This window comes from Sus scrofa, chromosome 4 (genome assembly GCF_054392235.1).
Source record: "Sus scrofa isolate SSC_HxYL_T2T_F1_AM1 chromosome 4, Sscrofa_HxYL_maternal_Yorkshire_Landrace_v2.0, whole genome shotgun sequence".
Lineage (NCBI taxonomy): Eukaryota > Metazoa > Chordata > Mammalia > Artiodactyla > Suidae > Sus > Sus scrofa.
In genome coordinates this window covers 109,897,548-109,925,493 of record NC_139386.1, presented here as the reverse complement: position 1 = coordinate 109,925,493, position 27,946 = coordinate 109,897,548, and the positions used below count along the sequence as shown (strand labels likewise).

Here is a 27,946-nt window from a genome sequence, read left to right as displayed (position 1 = left end):
GCTGGTGTATGAAAATAGCATTAAATAGCATTAACTCGTAAAGTGAGAGGGTTATTCCCTTTTCAGTTTTTCTTTACTCTTGCTGTTTATCTAAGAAGAAGGGTCTCCTTTGGTGCTAACACTTCTCAAAACATTTGCAAATGTTTCTCTCTTAACAAAGGAAATGACGCAGAATTAAAGAAGGTTCAGGCTTTGGCAGAAAACATTACCTCGTTAGAAATGACTAACGTTACTCTGTTTTTATCGTATTCATTATTTGTTTTCTTTTGAAATGCCTTTGAATTATGAAAATTTCAAAGAAAATACAGAGAACAATATCACAAATACACAAGTACCTTCTTCCAGGCTTCATAATTGCTAATGTTTTGCTATGTTTGTTTAAGGTAGTGCTGGTCATGGTTCAGCCAGAGAACCTGGAAGCCAAACTCCTAGGATGGAGATATATTATGTGTGTGTGTGTGTACGTATAGATCTGTATGCATGCATTATCTTTATAATATATATATGTGGTTATGTATGTAATCAGTGAATCATTTCTTATGAGGATTTGACAATGTACAATTGTGGGAGCCGGTCCGACAGTCCCTGTCAGGCTGTTGCCTCTGTGTCTGATGTTGGAGCTTGAACTTGCCCGCTAAGGCAGCCTGGAACCCAACAGAATCGACTGGAATCTGTGTCATTCTCACTCCTGCAGCCTTGATGAAGCAAATGCCTTTCATCATGGAACTAAACACACACCTGGACCAGGAGTCAGAGCAGCTGAAGGAGGGACCAGGGGACTGTGGGTCATTAGCAGGTCCAGCTGCAGGTGCCCGGACAAGGTGAGGCAGCAAAGACGTGACACTGGAGGTGAGGCACCAAAGCACGGGTCCCAGCCTTCCAAGCGTAGAAACCAATGGCTGCTCCTTTGCTCTCACCCCTTCCCCCCACATTTACCCAAAAGTATCTCTGGTGGAAAACCTTAAATAAAAACGTACCAGCCAACTCTTAGCATTGTAGTAGGGTGTTTATTTGTATAGTGCCATCGGGCTGGTTGTATTTGTATTGATTCACAATTTTATTTCTCTGTAAATTTACTTAAGTTTAAAATTGTTGAGTCAATTTAAAAGCAGACCCTTAAGCAAATAATAGAAAATAGAGGAGTTCCCGTCATGGCTCAGTGGAAACAAATCTGACTAACATCCATGAGGATGCAGGTTCGATCCCTGGCCTTGATCAGTGGGTTAGGGATCTGGCATTGCCATGAGCTATGGTGTAGGTCTCAGACAGGGTTTGGATCTGGCATTGCTGTGGCTGAGGCGTAGGCTGCCAGCTGCAGCTCTGATTTGACCCCTAGCCTGAGAACCTCCATATGCTGCGGGTGCGGCCCTAAAAAGACAAAAAAAAAAAAACAACAAAAGAAAGAAAACAGAAATGAGCATGTGACATTCTTGCAAGGGGTACGCAGAAGACTGGAGTTTGGGCAAAGCTGAGCCTGCCCTGTAATAAATACTTCTTTGAAGAACACTAAAAATATGTTCTTTACTTTTTGACCCTGCTTGGCCGCTGTCTTTTTTTTTTTTTAAGGCCACACCCATGGCATATGGAGGTTCCCAGGCTAGGGGTCGAATTGGAGCTACAGCTGCTGGCCCATGCCAGAGCTACAGCAACACCAGATCCGAGCCGTGCCTGTGACCACAGCTCATGGCAACGCCAGATCCTTAACCCACTGAGCGTGGCCATGGATTGAATCTGCATCCTCATGGATGCTAAGTGGGTTTGTTTCCACTGAGCCACAACAGGAACTCCTTGGACTCTTTCTTTGGCCTAAGAATTCCTTCTGATTTTTGTTTTGATTATACCGCAGCAGTCTTTCACCAGGTAGCTCAGGTGTCACATTCGACCTTATCCTTATTCGCCTTGGTTGGAACCCACTGCTTCCTTTGTGCTCTCATTAACTTCATTCCTACTCTGGCTAATAGAGAAGTTGTCCAGATCTGCCTTATATTTGTAGCTTTGGATATATTTGTCATCCTCACTTAAATGTATGTGCCGAGAAGGAAACCATGGTTTCTTATCCATTGTTGTTATCACATGAGGCTCAGAATACTCTTGTGTTCCAAAGTGTTGGTACTCACTAAATTTTTTTAAAAAAATTAAACATATAGCAGAAGGAAGGTGATCAGGTGGTGTCATTCCCATTGTATTTGGGAAATTGAAAGAGAAACAGCTGCAGGTCAGCTAATGTGTCCAAGGTCTTAATTAGTGGTTGAAACCAAAATTCCCAGAATCACTGGTTTTTAATCCATCATCATTTTTTTTTTTGCCACGTCGTTATGCAAGGAATTAGTTAACAAAATGTATCATAGGCTATTACTGACACAAGGGTACGGTGGGTTTCTTAAAAGGATATAGAAGTATGGGAGTTCCCATCGTGGCGCAGTGGTTAAGAATCTGACTAGGAACCATGAGGTTGCGGGTTCGATCCCTGGCCTTGCTCAGTGGGATAAGGATCCGGTGTTGCTGTGAGCTTTGGTGTAGGTCGCAGATGCGGCTTGGATCCTGCATTGCTGTGGCTGTGGCTGTGCCTACAGCTCTGATTCGACCCCTAGCCTGGGAACCTCCATATGCCGTGAGAGCAGCCCAAGAAATGGCAAAAAAAAAAAAAAAAGAAAAAAAAAGGATGCAGAAGTATGAGTTAGGGTTTCTTTTCTTCAAGATATGACAAATCATTAGAAGAGAAAAATTTATATCTCTACTGTTAAATAATGACACAAAGTAATGTTTCCTCATACTTAAATAATACAACCCTTGAATGCTTTGGAAATTAAGAAAGTAGACATTAGCATGGTCCAGAGAGGTTTGTTGAAACCTCAGAAAGAGGGCTAAGGAGTTCCCACAGTGGCACAGTGGGGTAAGAATTTGAATGCAGTGGCTCAGGTCACTGTAGAGGCACAGGTACAACCCAGCCCGGCCAAGTGGATTAAAGGACCCAGTGTTGCTGCAGCTATGGCATTGGTCACGTCTGTGGCTGGGATTCAGTCCCTGGCCCGAGAACATCCTTATGCTGGGGGTGAGGCCATATACAATTAAAATAAAGAAGATGAAAAAAAAAAGAAAGAAAGAGGGCTGAACTTGATCTAAGCTTGGGTTTAGACAGAAGTGGGAGGGTCATTTCAGGTGGAAAAAATGTTGGAGAAAGTATAGGAGAATGCATGACCTAGACCCTTGCTGCACAAAGTGTGGCTCAGATCATCAGCACTGACCTCACCAGAGCTTGTTAGAAATGCAGAAGTTCAGGTCCCACCTCTGCCTACAGAATCAGACTCTGCACATTAAAGCTTGAGAGGCACTGATGGATGCTATCTGGATGGTGCTGTAGGATTTACTGTGTGATATAGCTAAAGAAATAGCCCCTTTGACCTTCAGAATAGGTTAATTAGATAGGAATGAATGAGATAAAGATGCACTGCTAGCATCCAGTGTTACTGGAAGAAAACATTAAGTTTAGAAAGGTTTTGATTTGCCGGGAGTTTACTAGAGCTGAGGTTCAGACTCAAGTGTACAGATGCCAAGTGCTTTTCATGGCACACAGTGAAAAGTCATGTTTGGGGAATGGAGTAGGCCAGTCCACAAAGCTTGAATGCAGATAAGGTCGCCGTTGGCCATGTGCTGGAGCTCTGGATGCTAGGACATTTATCATTTATCCATTAATATGTTTTGACCAGAAGAGTTTGATGAAGAATGTCTCAGGGAGACTGACCTGGCAGCATGATGTGGATAAATTAGAGTCAGAGAAAAACTGGGACATAGAGACACTTATTCAGGGCATAATAACTAAATTTTTCTTTTTTTTCCTTTTTTTTCTTTTTAGAGCTGCAGGTGCGGCATGTGGAAGTTCCCAGGCTAGGGGTCCCATCAGAGCTGCAGTTGCTGGCCCACGCCATAGCCACAGCAACACCAACACCAGATCCTTAAACCCGCTGAGGCCAGGGATCGAACCTGCATCCTCATGAATACTAGCCAGGTTCATTTCTGCTAAGCCACAACAGGAACTCCAATAACTAATTTTTTTAAACACACAAAAATAGTGTCAGTGAGTCACCCCACAAATATTTATTGAATGCCCACTTTGTGCCAGGCACTGGGCATCAGTGCTACCTTCATGATGTGGTCATGCTTGTGTAATGCTTTTGGTTGAATCAATTAGCTGAATACCAAGTGCGTAAATACTAACAGTAATGACAACAATAAAATCGTCTTTGACTACCCCCCCCCCTTTTTCTCTGAAAAAAAAGCTTTGGCTCCAAAGTTAGTTGGCTCCAGTCTCATCCTGGTTTTCCCATTAGTGTCTCACGTACCCTTGACCGCTTCACTTAACCGCCCTGTGGCTCATCTTTCCTGCTTCCAACATAAACGTTGTATTTACCATGACTTCACAAGATACTGTGATGAGATAATTTATGGGAGACGTTTTTGGTTTCCTGAGTAGTATAAAAGCTTATAATGCTGTTAGTATAAAATTACTTTTAAAACGTTCCCTTTTCGAAACTTTAAAAATTTCAATCCCCCAGTGCATTTTAGTCACTTTTCTGATTATAATCACATTGAAAGGGAAAAAACAATCCCGCTGTCTGTGGCACTCCTTCCCCTTCCCTGGAGGTAGCACTAGAGAGGATAATGATTGGTTTGAGATGGTGTTGGTTCTCCTCTGAAGGAGAGAGCGGATGGTGGTTTCTCATTGCGGCTTTAAAGCCCTTCTGCTGATGGGTGCCGTTCCCTAGATGAGGTTGCGGGGTGAATGTGTGTACCGGGTAGCAACCAGGGGGAACGTGGGAGAGGGTTGCTCCTCTGGGGAAGAAGCAGGATGTGAGCTCTGTGACATTGCCACAGCCCAAGAAAGCAAACCGAGGAAAAGCACCCCCCGCCCCGATTCCTCGTGCAGGTGGCACATCCCTGACGAGCCAAGGGCGGAAACCATCTTTGACATCATAGGTCCACGTGACCCAGGGCTGTCGCTCCTGTGTAAAGGACCTAGCCATGATCTGTATGCCCTTTAAGCAGCAAGATGCGTCTACCTGGTCCTCATGGTGCCCCTTTCGCCTTTCGCAGTTGGCATGTGTCACCTGGTATCATAGCCGCCTGCCTGCTCTGTGGCCATTTGTGTCAAACACTGTGCTATGGAGGCTGGTGTCACAAGGAAGAGCTGTGTGTTGCTGACCCCTCTGGTGACACAAAGCCATGGCCCTGAATGTTCTGATAAGGGGTGTGTGTGTGTGTGAGAGAGAGAGAGAGAGCGCGTGGGGTGGGTACTGGAAACATTGTGAGAGGTGGGGGGAAGGCAGAAAAAGGAGGAAGAAGGAAAGTGCTTATTTAACCTGCAGGTTGCTAGGAATAATGCGGATTAATACAGATACTATTGATTATTATTATTATTATATATAACAGGTTTCACTGCTCCCTGCATTATAAATAAGGGTGTGTATCAGCACCACCTCTTCGCTTTTTTAACTTGTTCCTACACTCTGTAGTTTCTTCCAAGCATGGTAGCCTCCACAGTGAAATACACCCCATATGAGAGGACCCTTTGTTTGGTTGTTTCGTTTTTGTCTTTTTGCCTTTTCTATGCTCCTGCGGCATATGGAGGTTCTCAGGCTAGGGGTCGAATCACAGCTGTAGCCGCAGGCCTGCACCACAGCCACAGCAATGTCAGATCCAAGCTGTATCTGTGACCTACACCACAGCTCACGGCAATGCCAGACCCTTAACCCACTGAGCAAGGCCAGGGATCGAACCCGCTACTTCATGGTTCCTAGTCGGATTCGTTAAGCCCTGAGCCACGACAGGAACGCCAATGAGAGGACCCTTTGGAGCACTTCCTCCTTTGCCTAGAATATTGCTTATCCTAGGATAATCCAAATAAAAATAACATTCGTCACTATGTTTTCAACAAGCTCGTAGAACAGGTGCCTGGCATATAGTTGGTGTTAGAGACGTGCTTGCTGCTATTACGAGTGTTCTCTTCTGGTCATTCATTCATCCATTGACTTGAGGAATGTGTGTAATCATCTGTCTAGGCCCTGAGTTGTTTGTCTTGGGAGGCTTCAGGTGAATCAGACAGAGATCCTGCCCTCAGAGAGAGGATATTTCAATAGAAAAAATAAGACCAGCAAATCCATCAATATAGTGCTGTGAAGGAAATGATACAGGTTCTAAGAAAGGTCCAGATGGAACTTTTGGGGGTGAGCTGGAGCAGGAGAGGGCTTCTGGAGGGGTTGGAGGGAAGGCAGGATGGTGGGAGGGGGCATCTGAGTTGCATCTTGGAGGATGGAGAACATTCAGACATTCACAGCAGGAGAAAGTGCTTTCCAGGTGAAGAAAAGCAGAAAAGAGCATGTTCAGAGAGAAAATATAACTAGTTTGCTTTGCTAGATTGAAGGCTGTGCATTTACCAGAACATGCGCTATGCGTCATTTCCTGAATTCTTTGTGCTCCTTTTTTTTTTTTTTTTTTCATTTCTTTACTCATCAGTTGAATTTCAGCAGATTGTAATCAGGAAGGGCAGTTTCTAAAATGGGTGCAAGTGGCTCTGTAATTATAGCTGCTGCTAAATGTGTAATCTATCTGTTCTTGTGATTATTAAGGTTTGCATTTTTGGAAGCTGATTGCCTCCTGTTCTAAAACTTCCCTGATTGTATGCAAATAGGGGCCAGGAAGCAATATAAATCTAGAAACATGTTTTCCTTTGCATCTGACAATAAATCACCCACCCAGACTGACCTGTGGCAGCTTTGTGCGTCTCCAGAGGCCCAAAGTCATCCGACGCCCAATAGATCGGGGCTGGCTCACATCCTCGCAGCCTTGGCGGAGAGGGAAGATCACATCTTGGGTTTTACATTAGCTTTCTGTTATGACACACACGATGTCATGACTTCTTTTCTCTTTCCTTGACAGTAATTCCATCATCTACTTGTGATAAATTGCTCTGCCTCTGGGGCTTTAGCCTCTCCACTTAACAGCTGCCTGTGCTCCTCCTGAGTGGTGTGGAAGATGCTGGGAGTTCCCTGACAATGGAGATAATGCAGTGGGCAAGCCTCTCCACCCTTTTATGCCTCAGTCAACTCATCCATCCAGTGGGGTGTTACTATGTGCTATAGAGAAAGCACATACTTTGTGTTTTTTAAACACTCTGTTTAAAGGTATTTTTTTAAATTTTAATTTTTATTTCTTTATATATTTTTTCTACTGCACAGCATGGTGACCCCGTTACACATACATGTATACATTCTTTTTTCTCACATTACGTGTTCCATTATAATTGACTAGACAGAGTTCCCAGTGCTACACAGCAGGATCCCATTGCTAAGCCATCCCGAAGGGAACATTTTGCATCTGTTTACCCCAAGCTCCCAGTCCTTCCCACTTCCTCCCCTTCCCCCTTGGCAACCACAAGTCTCTTCTCCAAGTCCATGATTTTCTTTTCTGTGGAAAGGTTCCTTTGTGCCATATGTTAGATTCCAGATATAAGTGATATCATATGGTATTTGTCTTTCTCTTTCTGATGTACTTCACTCAGGATGAGAGGTCTCTAGTTCCATCCATGTTGCTGCAAATGACATTATTTTGTTCTTTTTTATGGCCGAGTAGTATTCCACTGTGTATATGTACACCACATCTTCCTGATCCAATCATCCGTTGATGACGTTTGGGTTGATTCCATGTCTTGGCTGCTGTGAATAGTTCTGCAATGAACATACAGGTGCATGTGCCTTTTTAAAGCAGAGTTTTGTCCGGATATATGCCCAAGAGTGGGATTGCTGGGTCATAAGTATAATTTTCTAAGGTATCCCCATACTGTTCTCCATAGTGGTTGTACCAGCTTACATTGCCACCAACAGTGCAAGAGGGTTCCCTTTTCTCCACACCCGCTCCAGCATTTGTTATTTGTGGACTTATTAATGATGGCCATTCTGACTGGTATGAGGTGGTATTTCATGGTAGTTTTGATCTGCATTTCTCTAATAATCAGTGATGTTGAGCATTGTTTCAAGTGCTTGTTGGCCATCTGTATATCTTCCTTTGAGAAATGTCTATTCAAGTCCTTTGCCCATCTTTCAATTGGGTTGTTGGCTTTTTTGCTGTTGAGCTGTATAAGTTGTTTGTATATTTTAGAGATTAGGCCCTTGTCAGTTGCATCATTTGAAACTATTTTCTCCCATTCTGTAAGTTGTCTTTTTGTTTTCTTTTTGGTTTCCTTTGCTGTGCAAAAGCTTGTCAATTTGATGAGGTCCCACTGGTTTATTTTTGCTCTTAATTCTGTTACTTAGGGAGACTGACCTGAGAAAACATTTGTAAGGTTGATGTCAGAGAATGTTTTGCCTATATTCTCCTCCAGGAGTTTGATGGTGTCTTGTTGTATTTAAGTCTTTCAGTCATTTTGAGTTTATTTTGGTGCATGGTGTGAGGGTGTGTTCTAGTTTCATTGATTTGCATGCAGCTGTCCAGGTTTCCCAGGATTACTTGCCGAAAAGACTGTCTTTTTCCCATTTTATATTCTTGCATCCCTTGTCAAAGATTAAGTGACTGTAGCTGTCAGGGTCTATTTTTGGGTTCTGTATTCTGTTCGATTGGTCTATCTGTCTGTTTTGGTACCAGTACCATACTGTCTTGATTACTGTGGCTTTGTAATACTGCCTGAAGTTTAAAGGTATTTTAAGATCTTAAGTTCTAATAGTGATGGTTTCTTAAAATAAGATTATCTCATTATGGATCAGACTATCTCTGTTTTCCTAATATATTTTAAGCTTGAAATAATCATCCAACAAGAAGAATATAAATAGATCCATAGCATAAAAAGGCTTCACAGGTCTCGGCAGCTTGTAAACCCAATTGTGAGTAGCCTGTGAAGTCCAAAATAGTCAGTGACAAATGATATGTGCTCAATAAATATTTCTTAAATGGAGTATTTTTTCTTTAGAGGGACAACTGTGTTTAAGATTAAGCAATGATTACAGGTTATACAGTGAATGAATATCTGTTCCGGGGATTTTGAATGTTTTACCTCTTATAAACTGTATGCAATATTTTAGTACCTCCTCAAGTGCGTATAATGCTTCCTTACTTTAATGGAAAGTGGGTCCTTCCTCCATCCCCATCCCTGTGTGTGTGTGTGTGTGTGTGTGTGTGTGTGTACACACTGTTTTTGGAAACATTTATGCCACAAAATATTTTCTTGTTTCGATCATGAATCCCAAACAAACTTTGAGTCCTGGACCCTGGTGACTCCTTATCTGAACTGAGGTGTAGTGTTGGGGTGAAAATAGCTGGAATGTTAACCTTCTGAATCAGAGCCAGTAATATCCTTCCCACTTCCTACTCCCTGCCAGTGTGGAATCTTTATCCACAGTGTCCTCGGCATCAGATGGATCTCCAGCCTCCAGCATAGGAGAAAACCCTGGGAGGAAGTATCAGGTGCTCTGCAGATAGGATTGCTGATGGCTCCGTTAGTGATAGATCAGGAGGCTGCTTTTAACTGCCCTCTCTTTCTGAGGTGTCTCGTTCCTGTAGCTCACAGAAACACAAAAGAAAGAGCCAATCTTTCAAGGTTTGCAGGCTTACTCATCACATTTCCAGCATAGATGGTTCTGTGTGTTTCCTCTTTCAGCTCTACGTGGCCACGGAAGCCATCCTCATTGCGCTGGTTGGGGCCACGCCGTCCTACCACTGGGACCTGGCAGAGCTCCTGCCCAACCAGAGCCACAGCAACCAGTCGGTCCGGGAAGAGCAGGCACTGGGGGCCTGGCTCCTGACGGCCAACGGCAGCGAGATCCACAAGCACGTGCACTTCAGCGGCAGCTTCACCTCCATTGCCTCTGAGGTACCTCCGGGGTGGGGGATGAGGGGGTACCCAGCCCTTCCAGCCACCAAGTGTTCTGTGTGGAACTACTGTTTGGTCCTGGTGATGTAAATTTCAGCCCATCTTCAGATCACTTTTGAGTCAATTTGAGAGTTAAAGGAGAATATTCTATGAACACATACTCTTTTTCCTTCTTACCGCAAATGGGAGAAGCATGAGTCTTACCAAACTAATTAGATGAAGTAATATAAACTCCAGAGGCGTTGTAATAGTTTACAGCCCTTCATTTAACCTTCAACATAATGGTAATAGCTTCCTTTTAGAAGGTGAATTAAACCTTGCACATCTTTTTCTTTTATCCGCAAACATTAACAGAGAGAAGTGCAACGAGCATCCATAATATCCACAGTTCATGTGTGAGTCCAGTTCCGTGTGTAGATCCCAGGAGGCACCTTGACTGCACAACATAAAATACAAATAGTACTGTCCAGTGTGGGCAGGAAGCCTTACTTTCCAGGGGACTTTTTGGGCCAGGAAGGTTCTGGTAAGGACAGCACCTTCTGAGCCAGCCTGAGGTGTATGAGCTGAGGATAGGTAGCCTGGTGAAGAGAAACCCTGGGATGAGAACTCCAGGGCTCATGCAGGGCTGCAAAGCATGGGTCCTGGTTGTTAAAATGTTGACATATTCTGTAGTCTTTGCCTCCTCCCCACAAGCTATCCATTTGCCCACTGATGCCCAGTGGTATTTTCATGACAACAATCCAGTCCTAGCCAGCCTCACTCAGACGCCTCCACGGATTGTCCCATGGCACACACAGCACACTGACGTCCTGTGTGTCATGTTCAAGGCCCTTCACCCTCCCCAGCTTGGTCCTGGGTGTACCATTATGCACTTCTTTCTGCCTCCCCTGCTTCCCACACATGTCCTGAGCCCTTGACTTGCACTGGTCACCTTGGCTGGGACAGCTCCAACCACTCACCCTTGCCTCTGCCCGGTGCCATCCTAGCCTGTCCCCTCCCCCTCACTTGACTTTCACCTTCCCAGAGAAGCCCCTCTGAGCCCACTCCCCAGAAGAGGTAAGTATACTTTTGTTTTTGCCTCAGTAACAGTTTATTTGTACCTACATTACACACTGTAGTTTGTGGTTCATCTCTGGTTTTATAAGTCCTTTGAGGTCAGAAACCCATTTTGGCCATCTTTGCATCCCAGTGTCATACCAGCAACACCAGCAATAACCTCCATCACCGCAGGTATCACCACTCCTCACCTGTAAAACTACGAAGTCGTGCTGAGGCATGGTGATGAAACACCTGGCATTGTAATAGTTTACAGCCCTGCTTTTAACCTTCAACGTAGTTTTAGGAGGTTAAGTATTATTTTCCCCATTTTACAGATGAGAAGGTGGAGACTTCTTGAGGTCAAGGCCAGCTAATAAGTGCAGAGCTAGGATTTGAGCCCAAATTTGTCTTAACTCCGAAGCCCATGCTCTTATTCCTGTCCTGGTTAGGGACCTATCTAATCCGGTTCAGTATCCGCATCTCGTGGTTCTTTTTGATAGGTTAACAGCAGCCGAAGAACTTTAAAAATCATTTCATTTGGAAATAATTTCAAACTGACGGGACTTTCAAGAATAGCTCGAAACTTACCCTTCTATCCTTTAGTTTCATCTGTTGTTAGTATCTTACCTTATTCGTGTTACTATCTCACAGCTTTTTAAAGCCATATGCAAGTTGCATCTACTGGTGATCTTTTACACCCAAATGCTTCTGTGTGCATTTCCTAAAAATAAGGACCTTCTCTTATGTAACCACGGGACCATTATCAACGTCAAGAAATTCACAGAGATGCCGCACAGATTTGTCCAATCTACCACCCACAGCCAGTTTTGCCCCTTGTCCCAGTCATGTCCTTGGTGGCACTGATTTTTCCCCTCTTGCACTGAATTCCACTGAGGACCACATGTTAAACTGAGTTGTCATGGCTCTTTAGGATCTTTTCACCTTCAGCCTTTTTCTTTTATGATGTTGATACGTTTGAAGGATACATAACCCCTCCCTTTTTGAAACGAAAAATGTTTTTCGTTTTGGATCTGTCAGTGATTCCCCATTCAGGTTATGCATCTACGGTCAGAATTGTATATAAGCAGTGCTGTGTCCTCAGGGGATCCTGTGTGGAGATGCACAATATTCATCTGCCCTCTTGGGGTGATGTTAATTTTGACCATCCATGCCAGGTAGTGCCTGATTTCTCTCCTGTGCACTTGCTGTTTTGTTTTGTTGTGCTTTTTGCTTTTTAGGGCGGCATCTGTGGCATATGGGAGTTCTAAGAATAGGGGTCTAGTTGGCAGCTGCTGGCCTGTACCACAGCCACTGCAATGGGAGATCAGAGCCCCATCTGTGACCTCCACCACAGCTCACGGCAACACCGGATCCTTAACCCACTGAGCAAGGCCGGGGATGAAACCTGCATCTTCATGGATACTAGTTGGGTTCTGAACCTGCTGAGCCACAATGGGAACTCCATGTGTTTTTTCTTTTTTCCTATCAAGAAATAAGTAGTCTGTGGGGAGTCCTCACTTTAAGATTATGCTAATATACTATTCTTTATCAGAACCCCTCCCCGCAATGTAGCATCCTTTGATGATTCTTTCATAAACCAAGCTAGACTATGATGGTTTTGAAATGATGAATTCTTAACTCTCGTGCTTCTTCCATATTTGCCAATTGGGCTTCTTTTTTTTAATTGAGGTATAATTTATATACAGCATTATATTAGTCTCAGGTGTACAGCATAATGATTTGCTATTTCTATCATTGTGAAAAGATTACCACAAGTCTAGTTAACGTTCTTCAGCATACGTGGTTACACATTTTTTTTTCTTATGATGAGAACTTTTAAGATCTGCTTGCTCTCTTAGCAGCTTTCGAATGTACGATACAGTATTATCTGTGGTCACCATGCTGCACATTATATTCCACAACTTGTGTATTTTTACAGCTGGATTTGGTACCTTTTGACCCTCTTCACGCATTTCATCCACCCCCTCACCTCCCAACTCTTGCACACTCCAGTCTGTTCTCCATGAGCTTCGGTTGGTTTTTTGTTTTTTGTCTTTTTAGCTTCTGCGATAAGCAAGGGCCCTTTCTCCTTCCGTGGCTATCTGTTGGCCTGTCTGTCTGTCTGTCTGTCTCTGTCTCTTTCTTCTTCTCCCCCATCTTATTTTCCCTGTCTGTCTGATCTATCATTATATGTACTGGTAGATTCCTGGTCTTTTCAATTATTTATAATTTATTGTACCCTTTAATTATGTCGATGCTCTAATTATCCCTCATTTACCAGTGGGAAACTCTTCACGCTGGCTCTTGTCTACTTTTTTTTTTAATTAAAGTTTTTCTTTTGAGATAATTGAAGATTGACATACAGTCGCAACAAATAATACAAAGAAGTTCTGTGAACCCTTTGCCTCGTTTTTCCAAATGGTAGCATCTTGTAAGATCATAATAGAATATCACAGCCGGGATAATGGCCTTGATATGGCTAAGTCACAGAAGATTCCTATCACCACAAGGATCTGTTGCCATGCGCATTTGTCTAGAGCTACACCCCCTTTCCTCCCTCCCCAAGGCTGTCCAGTTTCCCTGGTAACTACTAATCTGTTTTCCTATACTTTACTGTCACCATTTCAAGAGTATTATAAAATGGAATCATCCATGTAGCCTTTGGGAATTAGCTTTTTTCACTCAGCATAATTCTCTGCAGGTCCATCTAGTTTTAGTTGTATTACTTTAGTTATACAACAAGTCCTGTACACAGGCAGAATGTTTTCTCTCACTTTATCCTTTTTTTTTTTTTTTTGTCTTTTGTTTGTTTAGGGCTGTACCTGCCGCATATGGAGTTTCCCAGGCTAGGGGTCGAATCGGAGCTGTAGCTGTTAGCCTGCACCACAGCCACAGCAACACAGGATCCAAGCTGTGTCTGCGACCTACACCACAGCTTATGGCAACATTGGGTCCTTAACCCAGTGAGCAAGGCCAGGGATCACACCCACGTCGTCATGGATACTGGTCGGTTTGTTAACCACTAAGCCATGATGGGAACTCCTCACTTTATCCTTTTTCAAGATTGTTTTGGCTGTTTTAGTTCCTTTTGGCTTTCCATATAAATTTTATTTTATTTTTCTTTTTATAGCTGCACTTGTGGCATATGAATGTTCCCAGGCGAGGGGTCAAATTGGAGTTGCAGCTCTTGGGCCTAGACTGCAGCCACAGCAACACCAGATCCAGGTTGCGTCTGCAACCTATGCCACAGCTTGCAGCAGCACTGGATCCTTAACCCAGTGATCAAGGCCAGGGATTGAACCCACATCCTCACTGACACTGTGTCAGGTTCTTAATCCGCTGAGCCACTATGGGAACTCCACATAAATTTTAAAATTTCTTTATCCACAGAAAATCCATGAACACTGTGTGTTATTTAGGGATTCTTTGATTTCAGTGTTTTGTAGTCTTACTAATACACTAGTATAAGTCCTGTACATGTTTTGCTAAATTTACACCTTAATATTTCTCTTTTTTGAGTAATCGTAAATAATATTATATGTTAAATTTTGATATCCACATGTTCATTGTTAGTATGTAGAAATACAGTTGATTTTTGCGTGTTAATCTTGTAGGCTGTGATCTTGCTGAACTCATTAATTCTAGGGATATTTTGAAGATTCTTTGGGAGCTTCTAGATAATTATGTCAAAAACAGGGACAGCTTTATTTCTCCCTTTGCAATCTGCATGCTTTTTTTTTTTTTTTTTCATTTTGTTGCTTTATTGGTCCAGCTAAAAACTCCAGCACTATGTTGAATAGATGCTGAGAACTGACGTCCATGCAATTATTCCCAATCTTAGCGGGAAGGCTGCGTGCGGTATGTACCGTGAAATGTAACATTAGCTATAGGTGGTTGTAGATTTTTTTTTTTTTTTTAACTACATTGAGGAAATTCTTTCATTCCAACATTGTTTTAGAGTTTTTTCTTTTTTTTTCTTTTTCTTTTTTAGGGCTGCACCTGTGGCATATGAAAGTTCCCAGACTAGGGGTCGAATCAGAGTTACAGCTGTTGGCCTACCCAGAGCCACGGCAACTCCAGATCTGAGCTGTTTCATCAACCTAGACCACATCTCACAGCAACGCCAGATCCTTAACCCACTGAATGGAGCCAGGGGTCAAACCCGCATCCTCATAGATACTAGTTGGGTTCATTTCTGCTGAGGCAAACAGGAACTCCTTGTTTTTAGTTTTTATCATGGCTGTGTACCGGATGTGTCAAATGCATCATTTTGCAATTTTCTACATCAATTTCAATGAAGATGTGATTTTTCTTCTTTACCTTCTAATGTGGTGGATTACACTGATTTTCAAATACTGACCCAACCTTACAGCTCTGGATGGCATGTGCTTCTTTTTGTATTTTGCTGAATTTTATTGACTAATAATTTGTTAATGGTCTTTGCTTCTATATTCATCAGAAATATTTGTCTCTAGTCTTCTTTTTATTTGGTATTACCTTTGTCTGGTGTTGGTATCAGGGTAATGCTAGGTTTATAAAGTGAATTGAGAAGTGTCCTCTCCTTTTCTGTTTTTTGGAAGTGATGATGTAGAATTGGTGTTAGTCCTCTAAACGTTTGGGAGAATTCTCCAGTGAAGTCATCTGGGTCTTTAGGTTTCTTTTTTTTGGAGTTTTAAAATGATGAATTCAATTTCCTCAAAAGTTATAAGACTATTTAAATGATTTATTTTGTATTGTGACTTGGGGCAGTTTGTGATTTTTGAAGAATTGGTCCATTTCATCTAAGTTTTGAAATTAATGTGTGTAGAGTTGTCCATTGTATCACTTTATCATCCCTTGGATGTCTTCAGAATCTGAAATGTCCTCTCTTCTATTATCTGATATTGGTGATTTCTATCCTTTCTTATTTAATTACTTGTCAGTCATGATAGAGGTTTGTCAATTACTGATATTTTAAAGAAACAGCATTTTGTTTCATTGATTTTTTTCCTCTATTGTTTTTCTATTTTCAATTTTATTCATTTCTGCTCTTTACTATTTCCATCCTTCTGTTTGTTTTGGGGTTTCTTTCTCTTTTTCTCTCTTTTAGATTTTAGAGGTGGTGTCTAGAATATTGATGGGAGTCTCCCTCTTTGAAAATATAAGCATTTAGTGATAAAAATTCTCTCTGGGGACTTCTTTAGCTGTGTCCCACAAGTTTTGATACATTGTATTTTCATTTATATCCAGCTCAATGTGTTATTTGGCCTCCTTGAGACTTCCTCTTTGATCCAGTGATTATTTGGAAGTATTCTGTTTAGTTCCTAGTGTTTGGTGATTGTTCTGTTAGCCTTCTATTTTCAATTTCTAGCTTGATTCCATTGTGGTCAGAGGACACTCTGTATAATTTATGTTCTTTTAAATTTGTTGAGGTTTCTTTTGTGGCCTAGGATGTGGTCTCTCTTGGCCGTATGTCTCATTGCCACTTGAACCAAATGTGTATTCTGCTTCCTTTGGGTGAAGTGTTTTATAAATCTTGCTTACAAATTTTATAAACAAGATTTATAAAACACTGTTGGTTGATGGGTGTTGTTAAGTTCTTTGTCTTTTTGCTGATTTTCTACAGACTATTGAGGGAGGAGTGTTTACATCTTCAATTATAATGAGAGATGTATTGAGGTCTCTTTTACTACTCTCAGGTTTTGCTTCATATATTTTATAGGTCTGTTGTTTGGCGTATATACAATTTTGGTGGCTATGTCTTGTTGGTGGAATGACCTTTTTATCATCTTATAATGTCCCTCCCTGTCCCCACTCATTTTCTTGTTCTGCATGTGGTTTATTTGATAATAATATAGCCACTCCTACTTTCTTTGATTAGTATTAGGACGATATTTATTTTTTCCTTCTTTTACTTTCAATTTACTTGTATCATGATATGTAAAATTATTTTCTTATAGACAGCATATAATTGGATCGTCTTAAAATTCATACTGTCAGTCTCTGTCTTTATTTGTGTATTAAATAATTTACATTTAATGCAATTCTTTATGTGTTAGAGCTTACCTCTTTCACTTTATTATTTTTTTGGTTCTTCTGTTTTTTTGCTTTTCACTTTTATGTTTTCTGCCTTCCTGTAGGTTACTTGAACATTTTTTAGAATTCTATTTTGACTTACCCATAGTATTTTTGAGTATATTTCTTTGTATACCTATTTTGGGATTGCTCTTGGTCTTAAATTATATATACGTAACTTATCATAGTCTACTAATGTCAGATCACCAGTTTGAGTGACAAACTGTACCTCACTTTATATTCCTTCGCTTTCCCCTGTTTATAATTGTCTTAAATATTTTTCTACATACCTTTAGAACCGCATTACACAGTATTATAATTTTTGCTTCAACCATCAAACTAATTTCGAAAACTCAAGAGGAGAAGGAAAGTCTGTTGTATTTACCCCAATTTTTTTCCTTCTTTCTTTTCTTTCTCTCTCTCTCTTTTTTTCTTTTTTTCTTTCTTTTTTTTTTTTTTTTTTTTGGTCTTTTGTCCTTACAGGGCCGCACCAGTGGCATATGGAGTTTCCCAGGCTAGGGGTCTAATCGGAGCTATAGCTGCCGGCCTATGCCACAGCCACAGCAACACCAGATCTGAGCCGAATCTTCGACCTACACCACAGCTCACAGCAATGCCGGATCCTTAACCCACTGAGCAAGGCCAGGGATCGAACCTGCAACCTCATGGTTCCTGGTCAGATTCGTTTCCGCTGCACCACAATGGGAACTCCCCCAGTTTTTTCTTAACTTGTTCTTTCTTTCTTCCTGATGTTCCGAAATCCCTTCTTTAATGTTTTCTTCTTTTAAGAGAACTTCCATTAGACATTGTTTTAGGGTAGTTCTGATGGCAACAAAAATTTAGTTTTCCTTTGAGAACATCTTGATTTCTCCTTCATCCCTTCTCTTTATTGGTTATAAAATTCTTGGCTGACAGTTCTTTTCCTTCAGCATTTAAAAACTCCCCTGCCACTTCTTTTTGGCCTTTACGGTTTGTGATGAAAAATATGGTGTTATTTGAATTTTTTTTTTTCCTATGGAGAAGGTGTCATTTTTCTCTTGCTACTTTTAATATTTTAAAGTTTTCTAGTCTTTAGTTTTTAGGCGTTAGACTGTGATGTTACTTGGTATGAATTTTTTCAGGTTTATCTTATTTGTGGTTTACTGAGCTTCTTGGACCATCAGGTTTATATCTCTTGACAAATTGGGGGATTTTCAGCTGTTATTTATTCATGAACTTTTTTTTTAAAGCACTTCCCTCTTTCTCCTTTCCTTCTAGAACTCCAGGAACATGAATATTCTTTAGTTCTAACCCCACAGATCCCTTTGTTCACTTTTTTTTTTTTAGTCTATTTTGTATTTGTTTTCCGGTTGGGTATTTCCTATTGCTGTATTTTCAAGTTCACTGATTCTTCTCTCTCCTTTATTCTGATGTTGAATCCATTCATTGTTTCTTTCCCTTCTAAAATTTCTATTTTGTTTTATATATATATATATATATGTATTCTTTTTTGCTGAGACTTTCTATTTTGTCATCCATTTAAGTGTTTACAAGTGCTTATGAGGGCGGCTTTAAAATCTTTGTCAGTTATTTCTCTGATCTCTGTCATCTCAGAAATTGTCTGTTTTCATGTGTTTTTTCATTTGAGATTTTTCTAGTTGTTGGTAGGACAAGTTAGTTTTGTTTGAAACTTAAAGTGTGGGAGATTATGTTAAGAGATATTAGGTATTATTTAAGCCTTCCATTTTATCTGGCTTTCTGTGACACTGCTCAGGCACAGAATAAAAGGGAGAGGTACGTCATTACTACTGGGTGGTGAGATCCAGTCTCCCCCAGTGTTCTCCACTGACACTTGTGGTGGGATTGGGATGGGAGATTGGGGTGGGAGGGAGCAAGACTTTGGCAGGAACAAAAGTGCTGACTCATCCTTGTCTCTTTCTGACATCACCGGGCTGGAGTCGGGTGGGGTGAGTCATTACAACCTGGCCAGAGGGAAGCCTGGGTTCTCCACTCAGCCTTTGCTGGTGTGGATGGGGTTGGAGCCACAGTTGGGTTTTTTTGGGTTTTGTTTCTGTGGTGATGATTGGCTGGAATAAAGCAGTGATTGCCTAAAAGGCTTCTGTCTTGCTGGGCTGCCCCTCTCCGGGCCTCACTGGGGCTTCTTTGTCACTCCTTTTAGCATTTCTGAGTTTCTGGCTTCTCCAATGTCCAGTCTGATGTGTGAGGCAAAGAGAAACCTAGGGAACCTGGCACTGTGCCATTCTTTCCTTCCCAGGGTCTTTAGCCCCTCTTTCTCCACGTTTAAAGTTGTCTTGTGTTTGTTTTATCTATGATGTTCAGGATTTTTAGCAGTACATAGTAGGAGAAACAGGGGAAGGTACATAGAAAAATGTTCCTGGACCCAATTCAAACAAGCACTTCTCAGGTGCCAGCGGTGTATGTGCCACTTCAACTCAATTCTGACACTATCTACCCAGAGATAGAATCAAATTCTGCAGGTAAAGGGCTCAGTCCCACAAGACTTCCCTCCACGTCAGATGTTCTTACCTGTGCTTCTGACCAGCTGGCTACAGATTGGAGGTTCCAGGGACCCCCCTCCAACTCAGGATGCCAATCCAAGTTTAGGTTGTTCCCTGTACTTCTAACCAAGGGACCATAAATCAGATGTTCCCATGACCTCCTCTTCAGGCTCAGTTAATTTACTAGAATGGCTCACAGAACTCAGGAAGAAAACACTTACTTACTAGATGGCTAGTTTATTCTAAAAAGATATTAAAGGATACAGAACAACAGCCAGATGAAGAGATACATGGGGCAAAGCATAGGGAAACCGTGTGGAGCCTCCATGCCCTCGAAGCGCCAGTCTCCCCAGTCTCCAAGTGGTTACTAACCCAGAAGCTCTTCAAACCCTGTCCCTTTGTGTTTTTATGGAGGCTTCATTGCTTAGGCACGATTGATTAAATTACTGGCCATTGGCAGTCGATTTAAATTCTAGCCCCTCTCCTCTCCCTGGAGTTTGGAGAGAGAGAAGGGTTGGGACTGAAAGAGCTAACCCTCTAATCACATGGTTGGTTGTCTTGGCGACCAGCCTCTGCCCTTGGGTGGGACCCCAGAGTCACCTTCCCTGAAGCATTTTTTTAGGAACTGAGGACAGGAGACCAAATATTATCCCATTGCTCTTAACCTAAGCTCAGGAAATTCCAAGGGTTTTGGGAGCCATGAGCCAGGACCTGTGGGTGAGGACGAAACACATATGACAAATATATCTGAATTTGGCCATCTGAATGACCAAATATATGTTTTTTGAATAAATCCCAGTATTGCAGTATGTTTACGCCATCTTCCTGGAGTTGAAAGTCCTCATATGCCCTTTTGATGGGCCCATCTTTTTTTTTTTTCAAGCACTTTATAAATTTTTGACAGGACAAGGCATTTCAGGTTTATCTTGATCTCCCTACTCCAACTATGGAGTTAGCCATTTCTTCAAAAAGCTTTCATTCTGTTTATTGCCCCCATAGGATTTTGAAATGGGTAAGAGTCTATGCATAGGTCAGCTCTCCAATACATTCATCAACCACATTATAATGAGAATGGATCTCACACCAAATTTTGCCACATATATAAACAACTTATTAATTTATTGACTATATTCTTATCAAAGAAGTACAAAATAAGCTATCTTGCATGCTTGAGAGTTTGATTATATAATAGCTCTGATTATATAGTAGCTCTGACTTTATAGGTGTTCTGCATATTGCTTGCATGACAGGTCCATAGTCAGAGTACTGACACTCCCCTTTCTGCCAACATCAAGTACAAAGAACCTTCCAGAGTTCCCACTGGCTCAGTACCAAGGAGGGTTTTGTTTTATTTTTATTTTTGGGGGGGCCACACCTATGGCATATGGAAGTTCTCAGGCTAGGGTTGAATTGGAGCTACAGCTGCCAGCCTACACCACACCCACAGCAACACCAGATCCAAGCCACGTCTGCAACCTACACCACAGCTCACAGCAACGCCGGATCCTTTACTCACTGGGCAAGGTCAGGGGTCAAGCCCAAATCCTCATGGATACTAGTTGGATTCATTAGCACTGAGCCACAATGGGAACTCCCCCCGAGGAGGGGTTTTAATCTAGGGCATCTCCTAGAGATAGAGTATAGATACATTGAATTATTTTTAAAATTCATGAAAGAGTAGCGAGTGTCTCTGAACTGTGTTGAGCTCATCCATGTATCTTGAATGTCTTTAATTTCACCAGGGATAGCATACTTTTTATGTTCATCATTGCCAGTCAACAGGCCAATATTTTAATCAAGAGTAAGCAAAGCACCCATTGTTGACAGAGACAACAATTACAGAAGCCCTCGTGGTAGCTCCCTCTGGAGAATAGGCTTTCTGAAGGGAAGGCCAGCTGACCACCACTGGACAATGCAACCTTGATTCGGATGCTCATGGTACCAGGGGGAAAGCTTGACCTAAGGCATATTGATGCAGAATGTCCCACTGAATATGCTTAATACATTAAAGTGAATTAGATAACCTCTCAGCACTGTGCTTCAGCACCGCCAACACTCGACAGATTTCAGTGGAATTGAATTAAATGAATACTTATGAAAACTGTAATTCAGAGCCATTATAGATGTCAGCAGAGGGACACCATTCTTAGCAGACATCATTGAACAATTACAACTTACCTGCTGCCAGAGAAAGCCTTGATACGGGGAAGGAGGGGGAAGGAGAGCCCTGTTACACCCTATGCTTTGTGGACACCCTGGTCACCAGCGCATCACCTCTGCTGGCACCTGGGGGGCCCACCCTTAACACTGCTTGACTGGAGACTCAATGTGCAGGGAAGGGAGCCCTAGAGCTGTGACTCCCACGACAAAGAGTTGGTTGGTTGTCGCAGGAGAAATGGAATTAAATAGCTTCCCCGGCAAGTGCCGAAGGTCTTAAAGCAGCTCTGAGATGAAGGAGAGGAAGGGCTAATCAAGATGCCCTTTACCTGACCTACCTGTGATAGTTGCCACAGGTCCCTCTTCTTACTACTGGGTGTGTCTGTGAGTCACCGTCTCTCTGGCCATCTGTCTTTGTCAGGCTGTAACTCTGCGTCTGCCTCCTTGCTCTCCTTCCTTCCCTTCTTTTTCCATCTCTCCTTGTTTCCTATACTCCAGTGTCTCTATTATTTTGTCTTTCTGAGTATTTCTCCCCATCCTCACGTCTCTGCATCTCAGTTTCTCTCTCTCTTTATCCTGTTTCTTTACCTCTGTCTCACTGGCTGTGTCTGTCTCGCCTTTTGTGTCTTTCTTTGAGGTTTATGTCTATCTCTCAGTATCTCCGTTTGTCTTTCTCTTTTTTGCTCTTTCTTCCCCACCCTCTCTCCCTTTCCTGGTGCTCGTCTGTCCTCTTTCTCATTCCCACCCGTGTAGCTCCACTGAGATACGCATAGTTGAGGTATCATCCATCTTGAGTACACATACATCATTGTAGGTTTATAAATATACCTTATTTCCCCCCCCCATGGTATAGACGCTCCCATTATGTTCCCATCCCATCAGAAGGTCGTACAGTTATCCACCTCAGAGCTGTATCTCAAGGCACAAATATCCCATCCAACTCCAGCAGGTGCTCCAGAACCATAGGTGGGGTGGGAGTGGGGCTGCCCAGCTTCACAGCTGGTTGATATCAAGATGCTGCTCCACGGGGACTCTGGGGTCACAGTTGAGGATGAATTATCTTTGGAGCATCCCAGATGCCCAACTGGCTGCTCCCAGCCTGAGTGGGTCCGTGGAGGGCTGTGTCCCGCCCTACCCTGGTGATGGAGGAGCATGGGTGGCATCGCTGGCTGCTTATAGTGTGGACAGAAGTCTCTGTTCCCCACAGGCTCTTCGGCTGCCATGGGATGGTTCCATGATTTTAGAGTTTGTGGGTGAGATGATGAGTCTTATAAGGGTTGGTGGGTAGAGGAGAGTGAAGAGGCAGGAAACCGTGACATCTTCCAGTGCCTTCTTGTGGGAGAGGCTCTGTGCCTCCCCGTGAGCTGCTCATTTACTCCTGCCAACAGCCCTAACCTGTAGATTAAACAGCTAACATGTAGGGAATTCTTACAGTGTGCCCTAAATCACATGTTTAATAAGCCGCTGGTCTGTGATTCATTGAGCTCATATTCTTTTTCCCACTATACCAGTGATTGTCAAGCTTTTTTTTTTTTTTCCCATAATGAACAGAGAAGCCTTTAGTTTTGAATGGTACCTGGGTTGGCATTTCAGTGTTGAAAAGAGCAGAGTGCTATGTTGTGGTCATTGAAGAGGAGTGGCCTCCAGGGCCCAGCCCTCTGCCAGCCATCCCTGGCAGCTGCAGAAGCCCTCTCACAGGGGGGCCGGGAGGGGGGTGGCGCTCAGCTCTGCCTGGGAGGAGTGGATGGGAGTGTGGGCTGGTCGATCCAGGAGATGAGAACTAGCAAGTGACTGGCATGATGGCGCATGGCGCACACATGGTGGGTTGAAAGCTGAGCAACATGGATGCTCACCTTCCCTGGCTGCCAGTCGCTTGATATTGCCCCCAAGGAAGTGAATTCTCAGGGAGAAGGGCAAACTGTCATAACATTTGCATCGTGGCTTGCAAATAAAAAATGTAAAAATGGGAGTTCTGGTTATGACGCAGCAGAAACAAATAAAAATCTGCGTTCTGGTCAGGACGCAGATTCGATCCCTGGCCTTGCTCGGTGGGTTAAGGATCCAGCAGTGCTGTGAGCTGTGGTTTAGATCACAAGTGTGGTTCGGATCCCAGGTTGCTGTGGCTGTGGCATAGGGCACAGCTACAGCTCTGATTTGACCCCTACCTTGGAAACCTCCATATGCCACAGGTGTGGCCCTAAAAAGGCAATACACACACACACACACACACACACACACACACACACACACACACATATATATAAATGCACAGGTTCAGAGTAGCTGGGTGACTCACTCAAGTGTCATACGGTTGGTTAATGGCGGACCATGACCGCCGGTTTCCGTGGCCTTTCTTCAGTGATGTGGAACAGAGGCAATAGAGGGCCCACTAAGGAAGCTGTCATGGGCTTGTCTGCCCTAAAGTGATGTGACTCTCAGGCTATTTGTACCTGACTCATGAGGATCCTAGCTCACAGTCCCACACGGATAAATCCCATAAATGCTACAGAAGTAGTAAGGATTCACTGAAGCTTTCATAATTTTCAAGCCCAAGTATACTTCCAGGTGTCCTGATCTAACAACAACAACAAAATCACAAAGAATCAAATAAAATGAGCGGCAGCTTCCATGGTCCCTGGCAGTTCAAACCTGCACATGAGAACTTAGCAGCCTGAGTTCTGCTGAGTAGGGTCACCACATCTCTGCATGTCTGCACGTAGACCCAAGACCAGGCTCGTTTGCTTTCTGTGTTTAGTGCAGAATCTCATTTTCCCTGAAGTCGTTTTAGTTCAAGGTGCACATAAAAGGGTCCCCCACATGTGCCCTCATTTCCAGTGCTCAGTGTGTGTGAGTTCCACGTTGGCTCAGGCATTTCCCTTCCACCTTGAACACTAGAGCCCTAGCTGAGTGGGGCTCCAAGTCCTGGAGTGGTTTCGTGCAGGTGGCATGGGTGGCATCCAGGTTTCCTGTGGCCACTACCAGAATGACAAGAGTTAGAGGAGAACAGCAGCAGAGGGAAGGGTGATGAGATGATGGTCAAGGGGCAGCCATTCCTGGAGGGATGGCAGCCTTGGCCACTCTTCAGCCAGTGTCCTTTGGGGGCTGTTCTCGCTAAACTCCCAGCTGCCTTCATCTTTGTTAGGTGGAATGCCGTCCCAAACCAAACTCCCCACTTAACTGTGTAGCATGAATCTAATTTTGATTACTGCTCTGGCTTTTTAGTTCCTCCAAATTTCCACCATGGTCATATTAAAATCAGCATCCAAACTTTGCCAGTAAGTTGGTAAATATGCTTAATATTTGACTTGTATGTGTAGATAATAAGTCAAAATAACAAGCATAGGTTTTGATTTGCATTTCTCTAATAATTAGTGATGTTGAGCATTTTTTTCACGTGCTTGCTGGCCATCTGCATGTCTTCTTTGGAGAAATATCTGTTTAGGTCTTATGACCATTTTTTCGATTGGGTTATTTTTTTTTTTCTGTTGAATTGTATGAGTTGTTTGTATATTTTGGAGATTAAGCCCTTGTCGATTGCATCATTTGCATCATTTGCAACTCTTTTCTCCCATTCTGTAGGTTATTTTTCATTTTTTTTTAATGCTTTCCTTTGCTGTGCTGTGCAAAAGCTTCTAAGTTCGATTAGATCCCATTGGTTTATTTTTGTTTTCACACATTGGTCAGAATGGCTATCATTAATTAGTCTACAAATAAATGCAGGAGAGAATGTGGAGAAGAGGAAACCCTCCTACATTGTTGGTAGGAATGGAAATTGGTATGACCACTATGGAAAACAGTATGGAGTTTCCCCAGAAAACTAAATATAGAATTACCATATGATCCAACAATCCCAATCCCAGGCATATATCTAGACAAAACTTTCATTCGAAAAGATGCATATACTCTTATGTTCATTGCAGCACTATTCACAAAAGGCAAGACATGGAAAACCTAAATGTCCATCACCAGATGAATAGACAAAGAAGATGTGGTACATATACACAGTGGAGTACTACTCATATAGAAAGAACCAAATAAAAAAGAACAAAATAATGCTTTTGCAGCAACATGGATACTAAGTACTTCACTTAGTACTCATACTAAGTGAAGTAAATCAGAAAGAGAAAGACAAACACTCTATGATATCACATATATGTGAAACCTAAAATATGGCACAGAGGAACCTATCTTCAAAACAGACTCACAGACATGGAGAACAGACTCGTGGTTTCCAAGAGGGAGGGGGAGGGAGAGGGATGGACTGGGAGTTTGCGGTTAGATGCAAACTATTACATTTCAAATGGATAAGCAATGAGGTCCTACTGTATAGCACAGGGACCTATATTCAATCACTTGTGGTAGAACGTGATAGAAAATATGAGAAAAAGAATGTGTGTGTGTGTGTGTGTGTATGTCTCCGTCACTTTGCTGTACAGCAGAAATTGACAGAACATATAAATCAACTATGACAAAACATTTTTTTAAAATAAGTATAGGGAGTTCCCGTCGTGGCGCAGTGGTTAACGAATCCGACTAGGAACCATGAGGTTGCGGGTTCGGTCCCTGCCCTTGCTCAGTGGGTTAACGATCCGGCGTTGCCGTGAGCTGTGGTGTAGGTTGCAGACGCGGCTCGGATCCCGCGTTGCTGTGGCTCTGGCGTAGGCCGGTGGCTACAGCTCCGATTTGACCCCTAGCCTGGGAACCTCCATATGCCGCGAGAGCGGCCCAAGAAATAGCAAAAAAAAAAGACAAAAAAAAAAAAATAAAATAAGTATAGGAGTTCCCACTGTGGCCCATTGGGTTAAGAACCTGATTGCAGCAGCTCAGGCCACTGTGGAGGTGTGGTTTCAATCACGGTCTGGCCCAGTGAGTTAAAGGTCTGGCATTGCCACAGCTGTGGCATAGGTCTCAGCTGCAGCTCAGACCATATGGGAACTTCCATATGCCATGAGTGTAGCCAAAACAACTACAGCAACAACAATGAATTTTAGAGTCTTGTTTACTTTTCATATCAAATTCCTGAAAATAAATATCAGGATAAAGTCTGCAAAACTCTGTAGTTTGAGACTGTGCTAACAATACACATTAGGAAACTCCCACCCTGGACCTTATTACATTCAGATCAGGCCTCGAAGAAGTTATTCATGGGTTTGGGGAAGGGTGAATCAAAGGTTATATAGTTGTGATTAACTTGGTATTAATGCAAAAAACCCCTCTAATCTAGGAGTCTTGACTATTTTAAAATGAGCTAATAGCCATTGGGGTGAATTTATGTAGCAAATTGCTGTCTGCTGTATTCAAATTATTCCCTGAGCTCTGACTCATTCAGGAAGCACCAAATATCACGGAGACACACAATTATCATGCTTAATTAATGTTTGCAACCAGAAAGAGTAAGGTTGGAATCTTTAATATCATTGTGGATATTGAAGAACTGAAATTGACTGATTATTATCTTGAGATTAATATATTTTCCCCAAGCCATACCCTGGGGTCAAAAGGCAGGGTATTAAAACTATTTGAAAAATTCACTGCAATAATTGCTTGAGGGGCTAATTTTTTTTTAATGTCTTGCTTCCTTACGCCTGGACCACTGATTGTTATAGGCTGCACACTTCACCCATTAAGTGGTAATTCAGAGTGACAACTACATTGAGATGAAGCAAGTTAGTTAATCACCATGAAACTGTTCCTGTGCTACCCTGTCTAAGGACTCCCTGATCATAGGAGGCTTCTGATTACCTGATTTTCTACTGAAGGGACAGTTCCCTGTACAAAGCCATAAATATTTTTCTGGGACGTACAGGACAACAGAGGGCTGAAGTTCGGTGGGACTTGTTACCAGAACAATTCCGAATTTCCCATGAAATGGTACCCAGCTTTCTGGTTGGGGGGAGCCCTTGGGGTCATGCTGCAGGGCTGTGGAGGAGCTTCTGTCTCCTCCAGCCCTACAGCCTGAAATACTGACAAGTGAGGACTCGGTCTGGGTAGGGCTGTGGCGCTTGTAATCTGTCTTGGTTTTCATCAGAGCAGGACTTCGGGCGACAGGGAGCTCGACCAATAACACATGACCAGTCTTGTTGGCCCATTTGAGTTGGCCAGCCTGGACAGCCCCCAAAACTGCTTTGGTCTTTGTTTTTCTTTATGATCAGGCAGGCTCTGCCCCCCCAAATCACCATGGAGTCTGTCCCCTTTCTGGGGACGTCTGCACCGGGACTAGTGACCTCCTCTGGGCTTGTGAGCAAGTGCACCTTTTGGAAGAGACGTGGCTGCCAGGTGGGGGGCTGGGGTGCCCTCCTGCACCTGCCGCAGTCCCCGCCTGGCGTGCAGGCTCACTGATGTT

At 42.8% G+C, this 27,946-nt stretch overlaps 1 protein-coding gene across 12 annotated transcripts in view; it reads left to right on the top strand.

Annotated features, from left to right (window-relative positions):
- SLC22A15 (solute carrier family 22 member 15) overlaps nt 1–27,946 on the top strand; it is a 255,205-nt gene that overhangs the window by 170,488 nt on the left and 56,771 nt on the right. For 11 of the 12 annotated variants that reach the window (XR_014844386.1, XR_014844385.1, XR_001308430.3 and 8 more), the window contains one exon: nt 9,644–9,856. The exons of the other annotated variant lie outside the window; for it this stretch is intronic. Coding sequence is in view for 5 of the 11 variants with exons in the window: in XM_085023479.1 (XP_084879605.1) it covers nt 9,644–9,856 (213 nt within the window). In the remaining 6 variants the exon portion in view is untranslated. The remainder of the gene's footprint in view (nt 1–9,643; nt 9,857–27,946) is intronic. 12 annotated transcript variants of the gene reach the window in all.